Source organism: Rhinichthys klamathensis, unplaced genomic scaffold (genome assembly GCF_029890125.1).
Source record: "Rhinichthys klamathensis goyatoka isolate OS25496 unplaced genomic scaffold, OSU_Roscu_1.1 h1tg000256l_1, whole genome shotgun sequence".
Classification (NCBI taxonomy): Eukaryota; Metazoa; Chordata; class Actinopteri; order Cypriniformes; family Leuciscidae; genus Rhinichthys; species Rhinichthys klamathensis.
Genome location: NW_026606778.1, coordinates 1,943,902 through 1,964,085, shown reverse-complemented (window position 1 = coordinate 1,964,085; position 20,184 = coordinate 1,943,902). Strand labels below are relative to the sequence as shown.

Here is a 20,184-nt window from a genome sequence, read left to right as displayed (position 1 = left end):
GTGTACAAACAGTGAAAGCAGGTCAAACAATTACAGCGGACTATGTACACAAATAATCAGCAATTACAAGCAAATTTACCCTCAATTCAGATGTAAATAAACAATCATGGACCAACACCCATGGGTCACATGGTGAAAGGAAAACAAACAGAACAACACCCTGCTGCCAAGATTTCAACATAGTGAGAGCAGGAGCAAAGGCCTGTGGGTAGGTCTAATGGTGTCTCTCATAGACAGGCCATATGGAAAATCCAAAAAAAACCAAATGCTTCTACAAAGACTTGATGATTGTTATTACAATTGCAAATGTGTTATGAGCATGTAGATTATTTGTACTACAGGCATGAATGACACCTCAAATCTTCAGGTTTGTTGAGGACAGGTATGCCGACATCTGGCCGATACAATGGATGAAAAAAAAAAATCCCATGGAGCAACCCAAGTCATATCAAGAGACCAGAGACTAGCATTAATGTAACCGAAAGCAACAGCAAGCAACCTCTCAGAACACCTTTTTTCTACTCGCATATTCTTCAGAAGAAAAGTACAAAAGTAGTTTGATTATTATTCAGATTATTATTATATACAGATTATTCATTCTGTTATGCTACTATCCAAAGTAACTTAAAGTAGACTTACACTACCATTTAAAGTTTAGTGTCAGTAAGACTTTTTTAATGTTTTTGAAAGAAGTCTGTTGTTTACCAAGGCCATATTTATTTGATAAAAAAATACAGTAAAACTGTGAAATATTCTCTATTTTTAATGTAATTTATTCCTGTGATGACAAAGCTGAATTTTACTCCAGTCTTCGGTGTCACATGATCCTTCAGAAATCATTCAAATATGCTGATTTGATGCTCAAGAAAGATTTCTTATTAATGTTGAAACAGTCACGCTGCTTAATATTTTTGTGGAAACCACTTTCTTCAGGATTTATTTGAAAAGAGAAATCTTTTTTGACATAATAAATGTCTTTACTGTAACTTTTGATCAATTTAACGCATTTTTGCTGACTACAAAGTTTTCAATTTCTTTTTAAAAACCTTACTGACCCCAAACTTTTAAATTGCATAGTGTACATTCTTACAAATAAAAAGAAAAAAGTGAAGAATCTTTTTTATATTCTTTTTTAAAGAATGTTCAAATCTTTTTATGATAAAACTCTAATGCAGCTTGTCGTAATTACACAGTTGACTATTTAGTGTAGCATCTGCTTTAACTAACACTCAGTATCATGCACTGCTATTCACTTCTCCCTGAGGTGAAAATTCTGTTCCAGTGACTTCATCTTCCCTCAGTCTGAGAAATGAAGCATGCTGCATTTTAATAAATAAAACCGTCTTAAGCACCTCACCCTCTCCTGTCTCCATAGAAACCCTGGTCTGAGTGAGCTATTGCTGGAGGGCTGAGGCGAGAGGCCTGAGATGGATCGTGTAGGAGCGCTACCCGCTCCGCCGCAAATTACCTGCGAGAGAGAGAGAGAGCGTCCTGCCTCAAATCAGCACAGCGTTCCTTCAGAGCCACCATCACTCACACGAGAGGAGCATCTGAGGAGCAGCTGTCACAGGCCGCGAGAATTTATTTGTCCCGATTCCTTCATCATTTACTCCTAAACCTGCCGTCTTTTCATTCCGCCTGTGTTCCTGGATGCGACCCTGGAGGCTGTGCTGAGCAACGGAAGGGATTTATTGATGGATAATTCAGCGTGTGAAGCATTTCCTGTGCGATTCTCACTTCCTTCTGTCACGAGGGGACAGACTTTGATTACTGTTTGAGGCATTGGGTGAATATAAAACCGCCACTTGCAGACGTTCAGATGATGAGAGTTACCAATTTATTAACTAGTATAGACTGTGTGTGTGGTACTCACTTGGAGAGTGAGGACAGGAGGGTGTTTGACTGGGTGGCTCTTCGGTGCTAAGAGAGGGCAGGTCACAGGAAGACGCCCCCATGCTCACGGAGCTCTGCTCCTCTGATTGGGTGGTCCAGCTGCTCTCTGAAGGGGGAACGGTACTCCAGAAACTGGCTGAAGAGCAAATGCTGTGTCTGGGACCTGTAATAAAACAGAAATATCTTTATAGAGTTAAACATTTGTGGTACATAGGAAAAAGGACCCAAGGTCTAGCTAGGACCAAGGAGCAGGACCGGAGCACAGAACGTTTAAATTATTTTTATTTGTACAGAATGAATAACGTTTCGACGCCCATGCGTCTTCTTCAGAGTCAGAAGTCATTTGTGGTACATACTCATAAAATAAACAAGCAAAATTCTGGATTTAAAAAGAAATTGTTCATCCAAAAATAAGAAAGTCGCTTATGCTCTTAAGGCTGCATTTACTGATCCAAATACAGTAAAATCTTGTGAAATATGATTACTTACGATTTAAAATAATTGTGCTCTATTTTAATATATTTTTAAATGTAATTCATTACTGTGATGAAAAAGCTTTCAGTCTTCAGTATCATGATCCTTCAGAAATCATTCTAATATGCTGATTTGCTGCTCAAGAAACATTTTTTTATTATTATCAATGTTGAAAACAGTTGTGCTGCTTAATATTTTTATTTTAAGATAAGATTTTTATCTTAATATTAATATTTTTTTGTGTAAACTGTGATACGTTTTTTAAGATTCTTAAAGTTCAACAGCATTTATTTGAAATATTTATTTTTAAATAGAATCTAAGTCTTTACTGTCACTTTTGATCAATTTAAAGTATCCTTGCTGAATCAAATAATTTCTTTAAAAATAATATAATAAAAATAAAAAAACTTTTTATTGGTAGTATAGATAATTGTTCCTATAATTTATTTGAATTTCATTCCATTTTAATTTCCTTAAATTACTTTCCTTAAACTATTTCTTTTCAAACTGAAATTCAACTGCCTCCTATTTGTAATAGTAGCAATTCTGCCTCCTAATTGTAATAGTAGAATTCGATTCAAATTCAGAAATTGAATTGGAATCCAAAGGTATTGTCATTTTTAATAGTGAATGGTGCACGACCCTTGTATGTGTGTGTGCAAATAAATGTGCGTCGCTAATGAACAGGTGTTATCATTGAATTAGGACAAGACAAGAGACTATTAAATATTCACAGTGGGGAAAAATTCTTTAGTAAAAGGATTAAACATCAAGGGTGAGGTGAGATAGCACAGCATACTGATGTGTATCAGCCTCGTCAAACAATTGAATCAATCTACTCAATGATTTTAATTAGCACTGCTGTAATTGCTATCAGAGGACACATTTTGTATGTTATGAATTACTATGTAGATAGAATAATGCTTTCAAACAACAATGGTTCTAGATTCAGGTTGGAGTAAATATATAAAGTCAGATGACACACTTCCAGTTCTTTCAATACATGTAGGCAACTTTGATGCTTAAACAAACAATTGGGATTCAGAAACATGCCAAGCAGGATGTGTACACTGCCTAGCAACAAATCCAACCATACAGGGTTTTATTCCCTTTCAATGGATTTTCCCCTGGAGCTCAATTAAAAGAGTTCACAAAAGTAGTTCTTTAAAACTTTTATGCCCTACCTACAGCATAAAGAAGAACGTGTCAATGTTAAAAGAAAAATCTAAATAATTGGGGACATGGGTTGAAATGGATAAAGAACGGATATCATGTAAATGTTTTCCTTTATTACACAAGAAGAAGAAAAACATCAGAGAAGTGGTTTGAAGCAATGAAATGACATCATCTGACTGTGAGTATCACAGTGACAAAGACAAAAAAGATGATGTGTCATATGATTATGATGATAAGTCTAAGACACGACTGCATCATCAGTTTGAAAAATTAAAGTACAGTCAACTAACAACTAAGAGGAATATAGTGAATATTACTTGCCAAGGGCAAAACAAGAGACAAACTTGCTTTGGCGAATAAATAAAACATGGCGATATGTTTACTAGGAAAAGCAACTTACAAAGAATGATAGTTCAACAACTTTTAAAATTGAACATAAAACTTTTTGATTTCTACAGAACTCCATGAATGTTCCTCACATTAAGTCACCAAAGGAAAATATAAGGAATACAATCTTAGTGTGTCTTCACAACTGATGCGGAGAGAAAACAAGTGATGCTGCAAATGACAAAATGACCTGCTTTTCACTAATATGCCCAACAAAAATCCCCTTTTTAAAACAGTTAATTCTTGTTCTCATTGGCACCCATGATGACAATGCAAATTGAAATAATTATGATGATTCTTACCTCAAATTAATAAACTGAATTAGTTTAAATTCTTTAAGGGGTACTTCATCACTGGCAATATGGGCTTTCAATAAAACTTGGCTGCCTATGCAGTAGAAATGTGTAAAAAAATGTTTTTAAATCCAAGGCCACTCCCATTAGTCTGCTATGGATACGCTTGACCAGAGTCAAAAACCACCTTGCTTTAGTAGGAAATACTTCTTAGCAAACTTTTAGTTATAATGGTGTCAACTATAGTTCCCGGGTGCAAGAATAAACATTTAGCAAGAGCGAGTTACTTTCGGTACGGTGAAGGATCCAGAACATTGTAGGCAGCGGCTAAAGGCTGCAAAGGATCGTAAATATGGAGAGAACGCAGCAACAGAAAATCTGAAAAAACGTGTTTGTAGTCAACATTTCTAACTGGATGACTACAAACACTGTTTTATGACACCTTTGGGCGTGGCCTAAGCCAGCTCGCACTACAGTGTGTTTTGTAGCACTTATTAGAAAGAAGCAGTCAAGCAACGGGAGGTGACAGTAACTGTAAGTGTTTTGTATCTTTTTCTCATTTGATTTAACCCCTTCGCTGTCAGCCCCCTTTTTGAGAATGGGGGTTAAAATGCACTATTCAAACTTAAATAGTTGTAATTCAAGAATGCTTTGGAATATAGACCTAAATTCTGTCTTGTTTTAAAGGAAACACTCAGCAGATTATTGCTGAAGTGAAAACACTTCAAAAAATGAAAGTATGAAAAAGTTATGGAAGTTTAAATTTACAGTAAATCAAATATACTGTACTATATTTTTTTTATTTTGTAAAAAATATATATTTTACAAAATATTTTTTACTCTAAAATTACTATAAAATCAAAGCTATACATCTAACCAAGTAGTGTTCCAAATTTGAAGTTGATATCACAAAAATTGAAGTTCCCATGAGATTTTGTTTTGGCGTAGTACCAAAAATAGCCACCGGGTGACATACATTCCATTGAATTTAGTTTGATAATTCTGCCTTAACAAATTAATACATTTTTGTCCAAATATCAATTCTGTCACAAAATTTGGAACCTTGAGACTTAGACCTTTTTGACAATATGTGTTTTGTCAAGATTAGAAAAGGTTTGGATCATAAATTATGAAATATAATAAAGCCCAAAAGGGGAGGAGCCTGATAAAAAGATATTATATTTTAGAGGATAATATATATATATTATACTTTTTAGAGGATAATATATATATTATACTTTTTAGACGATAATATTATATTATCATTTTTTATTGAAAAATTGAAAGAATAATCTTTTATTGAAAGATGATATGTTTTATTATGAACTTTTAGCATGAAAACCAAAGTTTCAATTATTAAAGGTGTCTGCGTCAACTTTTTGTGACAAAGGTCAGAACTCCTGTTATGACGCAGATTTTTTTGACGTGCACTCTTGTCAAAAAATCATCGGTTACTCTTCCTACATAATTTGTAGCAAAAAAACAGCAGTCAAATATCTATTTAGGAGTCTTAGACCTTTCCAACCATATATAGTTTGTCATAATTAGATTAGGATTTAATAGTAATATAGCGAGGTAAATTTAGGCGTCCCGTATACGGGACGGTGACAGTTTGTAGTTACTAGGAAACAGTGTTTGTTTACTGTGCTCACGAGCCGAAATCTCGTTGGTGAAGTCTCGTTTGTTCACGTTTAGTCACGAGGTAAACAGTTTCGCTTCAAAGGCGTGTCCAGCTGTATTCAATAACGACATTTCAGGTGAGTATAAAGCAAGTACCGCGGCAGCCCTCGTGTGAAGACCGAAGAGTGTAAAGACCAGCGACTCTACCTGCGCGACTCCACCGAGCAAGGACAAGGCACTTGAGTATTATTTTCTTGTTGTTTACTCTCTCTTTGTTTACCAACTTTTCTTCTCATCTTTCTGTTTGTGACCTCTCTTTCACTACATCACTAGGCCTATTAAAATCCATTTTGTAGTTGTCTATCATCCACCAGGTCAACTTGGCAGTTTCTTGGAGGAGCTTGATGTGCTACTCTCATCCTTCCCTGAGGATAGCACTCCTCTCGTAGTTCTTGGAGACTTCAACATCCACCTAGAAAAGCCTCAGACTGCTGATTTCCACACTCTGCTTGCCTCATTCGACCTCAAACGAGTATCTACTGCGGTTACTCACAAATCAGGTAACCAATTAGACCTGATTTACACGAGCTGCTGCTCCACTGACCATACACCTGGTCACTCTGCTGCACACCTCAGATCACTTCCTCCTCACTCTCAACCTGCCTCAGAACAAAAGACTTCAGCTGACAAATAAACATGCATTTTTCGATCCAAGTAACAGAGAGAAAAAGTAAACATTGTTCATTCACATATACTATTACACTACTAGTAGTTTTCGAACCAAATTCAATGCATTTAAAAACAAAACATTTTAATTTATCCATGTTGACAGTGATAAGTGGAATCTCAATGTTTCAAGTGAAAAGTTCTAAAGATTTGAATAATATTCTCAGTCTATGAGAAAAGAAAAAATGCGTACATGTGGGATTACTCCACCTAACACTCCTTTTCCTGAGGGTTCCCAAACCACTGATATCACCATAATCACAACTTCAGATAGATCCAAATGTGCTCTAATGATTTTTTGTCAATAAATCCCATTGTAACAGTATTAGCTGTTACTGTGATATCATACTCACCACTAGGGGGGCTCATGAGCGTTAGAACCTCTGGTATTTAAAAGGATGGGAGTATAGAAGAAGTCAGTTGTTTGGAAGAGGGAAGCATGGTTTTATTCAAGCACCTCCTGCAACACTTATTGGAGTCCTGATTGAGAAACATTGTTTCCAGTTCAATCATGTAAGTTTTGTTCCTCCTTATGTTGTGTAATTGTTTTTCATTTTGATTTATATAATAGTACTATAGATATCTTTTTCTTTTTTTGTTGTAGACGGACTCTTTATACGTTACTTTATATTTTGAGACGGTTGAGTCCATATGAATTGCTAAGGCCCAACTGAAATGGACGTCAAGTGGTTTCTAAACCAATGGATTGATATCACTGCATTACCATGTGGATTAACAAATATCCTAAGTACAAGACTGTGATTTTGTGGGCTATCTAGTTTTTTTATGGATTTCCTTGGACTACTGGAAGAGCACTTGAAGGTTTTTTTTTTTTGCTTTGGACATTCAATTTTCTTTGTAGTGATTCCCTTAATTACTCAAAGAATCATTCAATTATAAGATTTCATTTGTAATTTTCTTTTCTACTGATTAAGTCTTTCTTTATAGACCATGAGAGTGGATATTGTTTTCATTTGTTGAACTGGTTTAATTTCAATTTATTTTCATATAAATGCATTGTTTTGTTTGTTTGTTGTTTCCTAAATTGATATAAATGTATAAAAAGTTCATTTCTGTCTTTATTGTTTGTGACTTTACAACTGGGTAACATATTGTAAGATACAATATCTTAAGATTTTGCAACAATACGTTCTTAGCTGGTGGGCCCTTCCTATTATTCAGATATATATATGGCTGCATGCCACTAAAGTGGACAGTGGTTATATAAATGGCGCCCGAACAGGGACCACCAGACTTCATATAGGTTGTTGAAAATATTCCAGTGTTTGTCACCATATAAACCCTTACACGTTAGTAAATAAATAAATAAAATGGCTAGTCTAGAAGTGTTGGATGAGGATGAGCCCGTACCCAATACAGATTTCTCATCTGCACCATTTAGCACCCACAGAGAACCACTACGAGAGTTGATTAATACGTTCAGTGATCTGTACCTTGATTCAGAGGAGGAAGAAATTGTGGACGACGACCAAAAGGAAGTCCAATTTCTACCTCCACCACCACCTGAAATTTATGCAGAACCGACACACCATCCTTCCACAGCTGTTTCAGATATGTTAGAACAACTCACAGAACGTTTCACCAAACTCGAGGAGCAGATTACCGACATAAATCAACGTGTGAGTGAACAAGTTTCCTTCATTGATTTTGAATCGCAACGCAAAGCTACAGAAGATAAATTGTTATACCAAATAGACCGTGAGTGCAGCAGAGTGAAAAAACATCTAGAACTGAGCATTCAAGATCTTGGACAGTCAATGCTAGACTGTTTGAAGAGAAGAGACCAACAATTGGAACAGAGATTACAAGCTTTCCAGCCTTTTATATCCACCCCAAATCAGCCTAAGAATACCAGTACTGTTCACAGATCACTGAGAGATCAAACCTACAGTCTTCAGTCAAATAATCAATCTGTCATGGACAGTTCAAACCAGTACAACCCACCAGTCAAACTTGAGTTCCCTAGTTTCAGCAATAGCCCGGATGAAGATCCTATCTTATTCATCGAACGATGTGAGGAGTATTTCGCTGTTCGACCTTTGAAGAATAGTGAAATTTTAGCTTCTTTAACTGCTGTACTTAAACATACTGCAAAAGATTGGTGGATGGCAGAGAAAGGGAATGTCCGTGATTGGAAACAGTTTAAAAAATTATTTCTGCTATCTTTTCTCAGTGAGGATTATGAAGAGTTGGCAGTAAGGAAGCTGATGGAGAGAAGACAAGGTGCAAGAGAGTTTCAGAGACTTTGCTTTTCACTATCGAGCTCTGTGCTTGAGATGGAAGAAGGACATGGTAGAAAGAGAGGTAGTGCAAGCAGTGGGGAGTCATTCAAAAACTGACCACAGCCTACCATCCCCAAACAAATCTGACAGAGAGAGTCAATCGAAACTTGAAGACCATGATTGCCTCTTACGTCGGAGACCACCATAAGTTTTGGGATAGATGGATCGCCGAATTCAGGTTTGCTATTAATACAGCCTACCACGAAAGTACAGGTTTTACACCTGCTGAAGTAGCGCTTGGACGTAAATTAAAAGGTCCAATGGAGAGAGCCTTACCTAAACCGCCTGATCCTAATAACCCTGCATATCCCATCCTTGACAGACAACAAGAACTCCTTGCTATTGTGAAAGAGAATGTGAACCGAGCTCAAGCCAAGCAAAAGCGATACTATGATCAGCATCGTAAGCCAGTGCATTTCCAAGAGGGAGATGTGGTTTGGGCACGGACACATCCTTTATCTAGAGCCGATGAAGGATTCATGGCTAAGCTGTCTGCTAAGTGGAAAGGGCCAGCAAAAGTTAACAAAAAGTTAGGGCCAGTTAATTATTCTGTTTCTTTTATTTCTGATCCAGACAGTACTGAAACGTATCACGTGCAAAATCTTAAGATTTGTCATGGTTATGGCAAATCTCTTTCTGAGGAGAGGGGTATGTAACAGTATTAGCTGTTACTGTGATATCATACTCACCACTAGGGGGGCTCATGAGCGTTAGAACCTCTGGTATTTAAAAGGATGGGAGTATAGAAGAAGTCAGTTGTTTGGAAGAGGGAAGCATGGTTTTATTCAAGCACCTCCTGCAACACTTATTGGAGTCCTGATTGAGAAACATTGTTTCCAGTTCAATCATGTAAGTTTTGTTCCTCCTTATGTTGTGTAATTGTTTTTCATTTTGATTTATATAATAGTACTATAGATATCTTTTTCTTTTTTTGTTGTAGACGGACTCTTTATACGTTACTTTATATTTTGAGACGGTTGAGTCCATATGAATTGCTAAGGCCCAACTGAAATGGACGTCAAGTGGTTTCTAAACCAATGGATTGATATCACTGCATTACCATGTGGATTAACAAATATCCTAAGTACAAGACTGTGATTTTGTGGGCTATCTAGTTTTTTTATGGATTTCCTTGGACTACTGGAAGAGCACTTGAAGGTTTTTTTTTTTTGCTTTGGACATTCAATTTTCTTTGTAGTGATTCCCTTAATTACTCAAAGAATCATTCAATTATAAGATTTCATTTGTAATTTTCTTTTCTACTGATTAAGTCTTTCTTTATAGACCATGAGAGTGGATATTGTTTTCATTTGTTGAACTGGTTTAATTTCAATTTATTTTCATATAAATGCATTGTTTTGTTTGTTTGTTGTTTCCTAAATTGATATAAATGTATAAAAAGTTCATTTCTGTCTTTATTGTTTGTGACTTTACAACTGGGTAACATATTGTAAGATACAATATCTTAAGATTTTGCAACAATACGTTCTTAGCTGGTGGGCCCTTCCTATTATTCAGATATATATATGGCTGCATGCCACTAAAGTGGACAGTGGTTATACCATTATGTTCACAATATACTTATTTAATATAACCATGGCAACGTGAGGTTTCTGCTGCATTAGCAATAAAAGATAAACAGCTTTTACTCTTTTCTTTCCCCCCCCTTAGAATTAATTTGATGTAAAATAATATGAATCTGGATGCCTTTGAATATAAATAATTTAAGACACTGTGGTTGGATAAACCCAACATATGACATTGGCTTCCTGGCTGCTAAACCTTCCTCTAGACCACACATGGAAATAAAGGCATCAAACCTGAAATCATATGTTGGACAGCCCCTGTAATCAGAGTAAATAAGCAGTACTTTAACAAACCCAGGCTTGATCTCTTTGTGATCATATTATGAAAGAATGATAGACTGGCTGCACCCTGGACTTCATCCATAGTCAGATTTCATGCAAGAGCAACAACACTGAGATGAAAATTCTGCTTATGGCTTCAATTAGGGTTTGAAGGGTTTGGTCATTTGCGTGTTGCTGCACCCGGCCTCTCACAGGAGATTTCCTGGGAAAGAGTTGCTGGCAAAGCTGCCGGCTTTGACAAGAGTGGGGGTGGGTGAGTCAATGTGTGCAAAAAAGAGACAGACAGAGATAAACAGAGACAGGCAAGACTAGACCAAGTCTCAGGCCTAAAGGAAGTGACACAGTCCTAATCAGCCCAACCCAACTAAGTCAACTTATTTATAGGAATCAGTAGAATAATGTTTCTCAGGAAAACTGGAAACATTGGGAAATCCTTGTTGAAATGGGTGTGGTGTAATGGTTAGAAGCTCAAGGCTGGTATTGAAAGGTTGCCTTTGTGCCCTCAAGCAAGGCATAACCCCAGGTTGCTCCAGGGGAATTGTCAATATCATGAGTCACGTACTCACTTGTTGAGGAAGCATCTGTCTCACATTATTTTGAGTTTATTTTGAGTCTCATTATGAAACTTATTACTAATTTTATGAAACAGAGGAAATGCAGAAATGTGAAGCTTGTACATGCACTTACATGAACTCCTTATTAAAAAATTAATAAAAAAAAATATATAAAAAAGCAGGGCAGTTTCAACAAATGGTCGGAAGTTTGTTTTAAGACTGGAATCCTTAACCTTACAGAACTCTTTTCTCAGAAGATCTTATTTCCTTACAATATGACCCCTTTCGAAACTGTTTGCATTGCATTTCCCTGTTTTCTAGTATTGTCAATGATTTTTAAACAAACTAAAGGATGATGGATTGTATTGTACTGAATCCTGAACATCCCTTAATGTGATGATACATAGGGCAACTTTTTGAGCAATGTTGCTGGGCAATCTTGCCGAGCGATTGTTGCTTGGGCACTTTCCCATTGAAAATGGGCAATACATTTCTATCTAGATCATTTAGATCTTTGCTCAAAAAGTTGCCCTGTGTATCATCACCTTTAGGGAGCATAGCATGTGAATCCCAAAGTGAGATTCCACCTTTTATGCAATAAAAAATAAACTGATTTAAGAAGTTCTCATACCTTTTACCTGCGTTGAGGGAGGAGGAGAGGGTGACCATGGTTTGTCATCAAACTGAACCCAGGAATTCGTCTGCTCTGTCTTGTTGCCAGGCACACATGGTACTTCTGCCCAAGTAGAGGAGTCCAGCACAGGCTGGTCTAAAGAGGGCTGGAGGTGGTCCTCATCTACAGAGCAGAAGAAACAATACACAAACACGGTAAGTGAAATACAGCCTCTGCTCAGTTGAAATGTCACAGCTGAATGTTAAATCTAGCAGGGTGCAAGAGCTCTGGACCGTTCCCGCAGTAATCACTATGGAGCAATGACCCAAGGACACAGGAATCTCACGGAAAGGTCTGAACACAAAACTCAGACAGAGTAAAACAAACTGATACCCAATCCACAAAAGGTTACATGTCTTTATAATTCCTTATGAATGGTGCAAAACTATTTTTCAATTAGGTACAAGAACGTCATCTATAGCCTTTATTTGCCATGTAAAGTAACATTCAACAATCCTATCCAAGATTGGACAAGGTTTTCCAATTGTGTAAAACTGAGATAGTCAGGGTAGTGCCATTATACATTTTTTACACGAATGAAAATAAGGCTGTGAGGGATAGAAGTACAGTGTGTTCAATTGGTTTGTCCTGCAGTTTAACAACATGCCAATTGTTCAGCTGACAAATTGTTCATCTTTCCAAAAACACTTAGACAAAACTTCCATGAAACAGTTTTGGAAGTTGCGAGTTCTGAAAATTACATGACCTAGTACCTTTATACAGTACCTAACATTGTAAAGACTGAAGATTATCTCTGAAAGAAGGTCTATTATTGACTGGTCAAATAGGTAAGTTTACATTTACATTTATTACTTTCATCAGCAGAGTATTCAAGGTATACATTTTTTTTTACCATGTTTGATACCAGAAAACTGAACCCACAAAATATCTAGTGACTTGTGAGTAAAGACAGTGTTTGTACTGACCTGCCTGTGACTCCTCATCTGAAAAAGCGACCCACCCCGGTCTCGGAGTTCCAGTTCTTCTACTGGCTGTAGCAGCCATGGGGAGTTGTTCTGTCCTGTGTCTTCAGTTGCTTGCACCTTGTAACTTTGTCTCACTCCAACAAATCTTGAACGCCATGCCCACCTAAGGAAGGCTTAAGAAGAAAAAAGAAAACATTAGCTATTCATTGGGGATTTGATCCATTTTAATACGAAGGTATTTTCCTTTAAACTACTGGCCAAACAAGTTATTGTTGCTATCAAGAGTCAAAATATTTAAAATAATTACAATAAACAAGGTTTGTTTAATCTGTTTTTAAACAGAACATAAATATAAATACAGTATACATTATACATTTCATGTGATCCTTCAGAAATCATTTTAATATGTGGATTTGATGCTCAAGAAACATTTCTTATTCCTGTCAATGTTGAAAACTGTGATTTGTCAAGATTCTTTGATTAATAAAAAGTTAAAATATATATATATATTTGAGATAGAATATATTTTGTAATATTATAAATATCTTTAATGTAACTTTTGATCAATTGCATGCTTCCTTGTTGAATAAAAGTATTAATTCAAAATCTTACTGACCCCAAACGTTATTTATAATAAATGATAATTATCTGTATTTTGTTTTTATTAAAACATAGCTATGCATCTGAAATGTCACCTGTGAACTTCCATTGATAATTGATTTTTTTTTTTTTTTTTGCTGATTTGAAATTGATCAAACTTTTCAACTTTGCTAATTTATGTTAAATAAGATGTTATTAAAATGTCTGTCCTAATGATTTCATGCAGGTTTTGACACAATGAGTGGGCACAAAATAGTTTTAACAACATTCAAAATAATGAAGATTCGTTCTACTTTACAGGATTGCTCTACTGGCTTTACAGGATGAGTTATGTTTGCATTTGTTGAGAAAACAAAAAGGTTGCAAATTTGAGGCTTTGACAGCAAGAATTGACAGCAGTAAACACAGAAGGCTTGTGTAAGTGTTTTTGACTGCCAAACAGAAAACAACATGCCCCGACAGCGCCTTTCTATACCGGATGGAGGCTGTGTGAAGCCACAGGAAAGACTACTGATAAATGTCTGACTGAAAACTATTTATAACACAAAGAGCTACTACTGCCCCTCTGGCTTCTTAGAAGCAACGTCATAGATTAAAGCAGTGTGTTGTTGTAAATATAATCAAAGTTTGTGTCAAGGACCACTGCACTCTAATGTCTCATTAGTGTTCACAAGGAACTGGGTGACGAATGCACCACCTTAAAGTCACCGATGCCCTTCAAAGGTCACAAAGGAGGAAAGGCACAGTAACAAAAGCTGAGAACCATTGTGATCAGGATTTTTACACATGAGAGGGGCCTATTTTCTCTCCTAAATCAAGACCATGCAGGAAACACACTTTAATAGAGGAAACACACTTGGACGTGCTGGACAATCTAGTAAATTGGGGCCAATTCCGTAACATTTTTTCGCTCTGATTAATCTCCTTTGCATTCACAATCCGGCTATACGCTACCCTTCCTCAGCCCCCTTTTTCACACCAAACAAAGCAAGCACCTCCCTCCAACTACCGAATTCAATCAACATCTCACAACACCCATACTCACTGAAAAACAACAGCCGTCATTTACTGATTTGGATGCTGTCTATCAGCACTATATTCCTCAGCCATTTCTTGTCCGGTCACGTAACTGTATTTAAAAGTTAAAAGGTTCTTCTTACTTATAAATTTGAGTCAAGTATTAACATGACAAAAATAAAACCATGTTAACAGGGCTAACAAATAAACAGGGCTTTCAGGTCCTAAACGAAACAAAGTCAAACAACTTGAGTTACCACCATTTTCTCTTGTGAAATGGCCTGAAAACTAACAATAAAAAACACAAAACTAATTATGAATTAGTAGGGTCTTTAGGAAATTAATGCTAAACAGTAACTATTTTTGTAACTACTTGTTACACTTTGAGACACTTTTTAAAAATACAATACTAGGGCTGTCAAGCGAATATAATTTTTAATCTAATTAATTACATGATGTGCCGATTAATTAGGCCTAATCTAAGTAATCGCACATCAAATTTGGCTGAGAAATTACCCCCAAAAGATCATTCACCCCCGGTTTCACAGACAAGGCTTAAAGGATTAGTTCACTTTAAAAAAAACTTTTGCTGATAATTTACTCACCCCCATGTCATCCAAGATGTCCATGTCTTTCTTTCTTCAGTCGAAAAGAAATTAAGGTTTTTGATAAAAACATTCCAGGATTTTTCTCCATATAATGCACTTTATGGGCACCAAACGGTTCAAGGTCCAAATGACAGTTTCAGTGCAAACTGCAAACTGTTCAAATGGTTTTAAATGACACCAGACGATGAATAAGTTCATATAATATAATAAAAAAAAAAATAAAAAAAAGTTTAAGTTTTATAAGCTCACATGCTCGCCTTGCTCTGTTCTGTGATGCACGTTCGTGACTCTTATTTATTTTTTAAATGACCTATCGTGACTGTTATTTATTTTTTAAATGACCTATCGTTTCGCTTGGTGCCCAGTAAAGTGCATTATATGGAGAAAAATCCTGGAATGTTTTCATCAAAAACCTTAATTTCTTTTAGACTGAAGAAAGAAAGACATGGACATATTGGATGACATGGGGGTGGGTAAATTATCAGCAAAAGTTTTTTTTTTTAAGTGAACTACTCCTTTAAGCCTAGTAGTCTCAGACAAAATGCATGTTTGAGCTGTTTTAACTGAAAGCAACTTGCACTGACATATCTTATGTCCCTGCCATTGTTTTGTCTCAAGATGCTCACCACCAGTAATGTTTTTTCTAAGGCATGTTAATAAAAGCTACTTAAATGTCCTAATTGAACTAAGGTCTAATCCTGGCTTAATCTAAGCCCTGTCTGTGAAACCAGGCCTTAAAGTCATTATTGTGTGAAATGAGAAAAGCATCATAGACATTACAAAAAGTAGTTTTAGAAATAAATATTTAATTTGATTCAACAGAATTTATTACAAAAAACTTTTAGGTTACATCGGCCATGATTTTTTTTTCAGAAGCTGCATCGGAATTGGTATTTAGATAGGCCTATAGTTTGGTTATCAACATTTTTCAAAATATCTTATTTTATGTTATGCAAAAGAAAGAAAGTCATACATGTTTGAAACGACACAGGGGTGAGTACGGTAAATGTAAAGAAACTGAATTAAAATTTTTGGGCAAACTATCCCTAAATTATGAATAAATTTTTTTTAATGGAATGATACTCTAAATAAGAAATGAATGCTTATCCTGTGTGCTCACAGAAGACAAACAAACGGAGCATGAATGTCCGAACCCTGACACAGAACCAAAACCAAACTATTGCAGGGATCCAAAAACCATCCGTTCCGCACATAAAACAAACAACTCATGTTGTCATGAGCAAACTCGGAACCGCATGCTAACTATCCCAAGACAATAGGAGTGTCCGAGCTCTGTCACCAAACCAAGAATAAACAGACCAAAGTGACAAAACCCAGACAATTTTACTTAATCAAATCTGGCAAACACACACAGATGCAAATGAAATTCCACTATCTGACTAGATTTTAAATTATTGTGAAAACTTTGAATTCTGGCCATTTTAGTTGCTCTCTGGAGCCTTCAGAGTGTGCAGCCAAAATTTCAAAGCAACACCAATGTGTGCAGCTGAAAAATCTTACAAAACTTCCATCCACTTCTCAGACTCCAACAGGCTTGGGCTTTGGCAGTCTGTCAGTTATGTCAGTGGTGCATGCAGTCATCCTCAAGATATGTGCACAATATTCGGACGTTTGGCATAGCTGGCCTGCAAAACTCTCTTACTGTGTCAAATCTCTCACTCGCACGACCATCCGCGAGCTCATGATCATGCATGACATCATTATTCAGACTGTGCTTATAGACACTGCATAATTTCCTGCTGTCAGAGCTCACAGTCTAAGTGAATTTGCATCACGCAGTACATGTGGATAGGAGGATAGGAGTAAAGACAAACAAACCAAAAAGGAAAAACAAAGTGTCTAAATGCAGGAATAAACAGTTATTATCTTTGTGGTGGTGCTGCAATGTCAAGCCACACCTGGACCTCAAAATGCATGGTGGTCACGGACAGTCTACATATGTGACCGTAGCAGAGCGCAAGCATCAGGTGTATCTCATCATGAGAAGAAAAGAAAAACATTATTTACTATAGCGTCTAATGAGTCAGAGGAGTGCATTTTTAAGACAAAAACTAATAAAAAATGAAAAAGCACATAGCACAATTACTACAACTGGAACTAAAATAAAATATTAAAATATCAGCTACTTCAAAATATTAATAAATACTATAATAGTATAAAAAATAACCCTTAAATAACACTGGGTCTTTGGTGTAGCAACCAAAATATATGACAGATAAAATTCATAGCATTCCATCAGACATACAGTATGATATTTGTAAATAAAAAAATATTAAAACAATTCAGTAAATGGGGGAAATAATGTGGCTGGAGTAGTTTTGCAATGTGACAAAAACAGGTGTTTGATTCCAGACAGCTTGATTATAATTGAAGAAGTGATCAAGATTTGAGTGGTCAAGTTTTGTTTTGCATCAGTCAAGCCAGATTATGTTGTTGTTGTTGTTGTTGTGAAATGTGTATATGGTAAGGACTTTGTCCCCCCTCACTAACCACTGGCATTAATGGTTCCAGCAGGTTTAAAGGGGCCAGTGCAGAGCCAGATCAGCCACCTTAACTCCTGCAAATGTCCCGTACTGTGCTTGGCAAGAGAGACTCTGCCATTCCCTACAGCTTTATCTCATGGAGTGGGCTTGCTGGGCTGTCTCACTAAAACTCAGCAATGCACCAAAATACAACAAAGACTGGTTAGATTTTAATAAAAAAGCGCATACAACCCCCTGCCTCCCAAAAGTTCTCAGCTTCATGCCAAGTTCACAGAGAAACTGTTTACAGAGCAGCGAAGCTCACATGAATAACACCATAATCTCCCAGACACTACCAGAAAATCCTGCTGCGCTCAGTCTTCAAAGACACTGCCACCGGTTCCAAAACAAGTAGAACGAGTAAAAACAAATACAAGTAACTGAATCCATGTATAGGTAAAAAGGTCAATCCACCACCTGGGACAAATAAATGCAGCAAATGAAGGTCATTTACCCCTGGATAGCCACATTTACCTTGCGGTAATGTACCCTGTGTATGAAGATAAATAGTGTATGCTGACAACTACACCATTTCTTTTTACCTTAAGTGAGACTAAATATAATTGAGTTAATGCAGGCAGGTAAAATACACATATATTTTGTGGGAATATTGTGGGAACAAAATTTTGTCAATGTCGATGAAAATGTCAATGTCAAAACCTGACAAAGGTTCATACAGGGTCCATTCATTATGTATTGATTTATATCTCAAATGTCATATTTATTTAGGGTTAGGCCTAGTCTATGAGTAGATTTTTAGATAATAAAATAGAGTGGTGCTTCATAGTCTGGTAAATCCCAACAAGGACATTGCAATTCGTGTGTTTCTAATTCTATAGACAAAAGCAAACCATACAAGTCCAGTTCTAGCAATGACTCACCAAGAAAAAGGTTTCTGACATGCTATGTTAATCACATAACTATACAAAACAACAAAAACATGGGCACCACCGCCTCCACATGCTTTTCAAAGCAGTTTCAGTTTCACTATTCCCTGAGGAACTCAACGCCTCTTACAAACATTTACCATGGTAACCACGGTTTCTGTACCATAGTAGGCTAACATAGTTACTAGTTATTGCTTGCGATTACAACAAACTTTGGTAACTTTAGTATTGTCCACGACCTTCTCGACAAGAACCATTTTATTTTCTCTGTTGATGGATTTCCTATAGAAACTGGGGTGGGACATAAAGGTATTGTCTCATTTTAAAAAAGTTGGTATTGGGCAAGCGGTATTAGATGGGGCATTTTAGAAACGCAACTTTAGAAAGTATTTGATTGGACAAAAATCTATGCCGTGCAGCATGAATCATCAACCTTTTAAAGTATCACCTGGACTTTTAAGACAGCCTGAATACTGACACTAAAAAAAGATGATTAAATTTAGTCTTTATGATTTTTTCACAAAATTATGAAAAGATGCGGAAATCATCACATTTCAAGAAGTTCCTATACTTTTTTTTCTTTTTCTTTTTTTACTGTGGTAACCTTGGTAAAATTAGTGACTACGGGGGCTTCAAAATCATTGATGAACCCTTCAAAAATTCTGAACATGCAAAAATGGCGTCATACATGTATCAAAAATAAGATGTGACAACGATAGATAAATGTATGCATTATACAATTGTAGCAGACTGATGAGTGAAACAACAAAATAGGCTAAGTACTGGGACTTTTAATTTAATAATAATTTTAGCTGCAGAAGTGCACAAAATGCTCGTGTCGCACAACAATATCATCAGATATGATCGTTTCCTTTCATTATCATCTTAATGCTGATCAGACAACAACAATCCGCTGTGTTCTATTGTCAAATGAGCAAGACATGCTTCATCATGTAACAATGGCACAAAAACAACTAGAAAAGTCTCCTTATTACATCTACTTCACATTAAACCATCTTCCATATGCGTGTTCAGATATTTGATAACTTTTTGCCACGTATTACACATATCCTGCTGCCAATGTAAACAAAGCACACGCGCTTACAACAACCTGTTGTTGCAACATGTTAGACATATAGTTTCATGGTAACTTATGTAACTTAAATATTTATCCCATAACATATATCTCTGAAAATAATTCAAGATTATTAAGCAAATTAAGTCGACAGTATTGTATATAACACGGCGACAAGGCTAAAAACAAGTGCACAGGAATATTTACATACCGATACCGTGTTGTTGAGTCTGAGCAGATTGTAGCTCTCACTCGCTCCCGGTGAATTAGCTCTAATGCCCCACCTTACTCACAGCTGATTGGACAGTTGAAACAGCGCTGTTCGAGGCCCCACCTTATTGTCACATGATTGGACAGGTACAGCAGCGCTGCATCAAATGTCCAATCAGATGCAAATCTGGTGGAGTATCGAAGAAAGTTGCCCCCAGATGCCCCCAGATTATATTATATTATATTATATTATATTATATTATATTATATTATATTATATTATATTATATTATATTATATTATATTATATTATATTATATTATATTATATTATATTATATTATAATAGTTA

At 36.2% G+C, this 20,184-nt stretch overlaps 1 protein-coding gene across 2 annotated transcripts in view; it reads right to left on the bottom strand.

Moving 5' to 3' along the window:
* Positions 1 to 19,920, bottom strand: part of ston2 (stonin 2) — a 29,017-nt gene extending 9,097 nt beyond the window's left edge. The window contains exons 1-4 of one of the 2 annotated variants that reach the window (XM_056267162.1): positions 19,835 to 19,920; positions 12,894 to 13,066; positions 11,926 to 12,090; positions 1,874 to 2,056 (exon numbers count right to left, since the gene is read on the bottom strand). In XM_056267162.1, coding sequence (XP_056123137.1) covers positions 1,874 to 2,056; positions 11,926 to 12,090; positions 12,894 to 12,972 — 427 coding nt within the window. In that variant the 5' untranslated portion in view covers positions 12,973 to 13,066; positions 19,835 to 19,920. Of the gene's footprint in view, positions 1 to 1,873; positions 2,057 to 11,925; positions 12,091 to 12,893; positions 13,067 to 19,834 lie in introns of those variants that run through there. The other variant, XM_056267164.1, reaches the window with a different exon arrangement.
* Positions 19,921 to 20,184: the final 264 nt, after the last annotated feature.